Source organism: Aplysia californica, unplaced genomic scaffold (assembly GCF_000002075.1).
Source record: "Aplysia californica isolate F4 #8 unplaced genomic scaffold, AplCal3.0 scaffold00088, whole genome shotgun sequence".
Lineage (NCBI taxonomy): Eukaryota > Metazoa > Mollusca > Gastropoda > Aplysiida > Aplysiidae > Aplysia > Aplysia californica.
The window spans coordinates 441,761-442,910 of record NW_004797358.1 but is presented as its reverse complement, the minus strand read 5'-3'; the positions used below and the strand labels follow the sequence as shown (position 1 = coordinate 442,910).

Genomic DNA, 1,150 nt, shown 5'->3' with positions numbered 1-1,150 from the left:
GGGGATCGATCTCATATCAAAGGCACAAAAATTAATAGAGGCGATATATCGACAGCTTAGGGCAAGACTCCTGTCATATTCTGAAAAGTGATGTGTGGCGGGGTTTTACACTGAGCTATTGATGCGCAGTAACTTCTTCACCCTCTAATCCCTCACCGCAGCTCGTCACAGACTGACTTATACACTGTGAACTTTGACATGGGCCTTTGTCAACAACTCACGACTGCAGTCCACACAGTGGTGGGCTTTTGTCTGTGAGATAGATATTCAACTAAACTCAGCTCAGAAAGCAACATTTTTCAGGTGAGAGAAAAAATCTTTTATTCTTTTGCAATAGTCTCAAGGACCTGAAGATTAAGACATTGCAATAAAAAAAAATCTAAAGGTTCAAAATGTGGGGCCCAGTACATCTGGTAGATAGTGCCACAGTGGAATGAAGACACTTGTCCATTTTTTGGTCATATGGAGTCATTTGTATCATCTTGCAGCTTGTTCATTTGTCTTGGGTTTGGGTAATAAAAAAAACCCACCCAACCAAACCATTATCAGAAATTGAGATATTTTTGATTGAAGGAGGTTGGGGGGTCAGCTTGTGCCAAGGGTAAACTTAGTGAGAAAATGAGCATCAGTTTGGTGACTTCCAAAGCTTGAGTATTCTTGTAAACTGCAAATGAACATTTAATGTGCTTTGATCAACATTTTTCAGTAAAATCCACTCAAAAAATAGGTTGTGCTTTTTTTTCCTAGTAGACATCAAACGTGTTTTTTTTTCTTCTTTTAAATAAATTTTTTTCAAAAGCCCAAGGATAGAAAAAATGTAGTTTTTTGGGGGGGGGGGGTTTTGGGTTGTCATAACAGATTGTCCAGCCTCTAAATGGAAAACCATGCATTTCAAAGGGTTCTGGTTTTTAAAGAGGAGCAAACCACACCAGAGCACCCGCCAACCCTCCACATGTCTGGCTCTAAGGTTGACGTGCAATGCCCAGTTTGGGGGGGGGGTTTTGGGTTTTTTTTTTCAATTTCATTATAATGCACTCCTGATTTCTCCTCAGTGCCACAGAAATGTCCTCACCTCGTGGTATCCTGCCATAGGGTGGTGATGTGCCATGCCCATGGGACCCACGCCGTTAGGAACTCCTGGCCTGCCCTG

General features: G+C 41.7%; 1 protein-coding gene across 1 annotated transcript in view; it reads right to left on the bottom strand.

The window, feature by feature from the left end:
* The window catches only part of LOC101854704 (homeobox protein PKNOX1), a gene marked incomplete at its 5' end in the record, with an annotated part of 4,913 nt that extends 3,763 nt beyond the window's left edge, over positions 1-1,150 (bottom strand). The window contains 1 exon segment of the mRNA XM_013080480.2: positions 1,073-1,150. Within this exon segment, the coding sequence (XP_012935934.1) occupies positions 1,073-1,150 (78 nt within the window).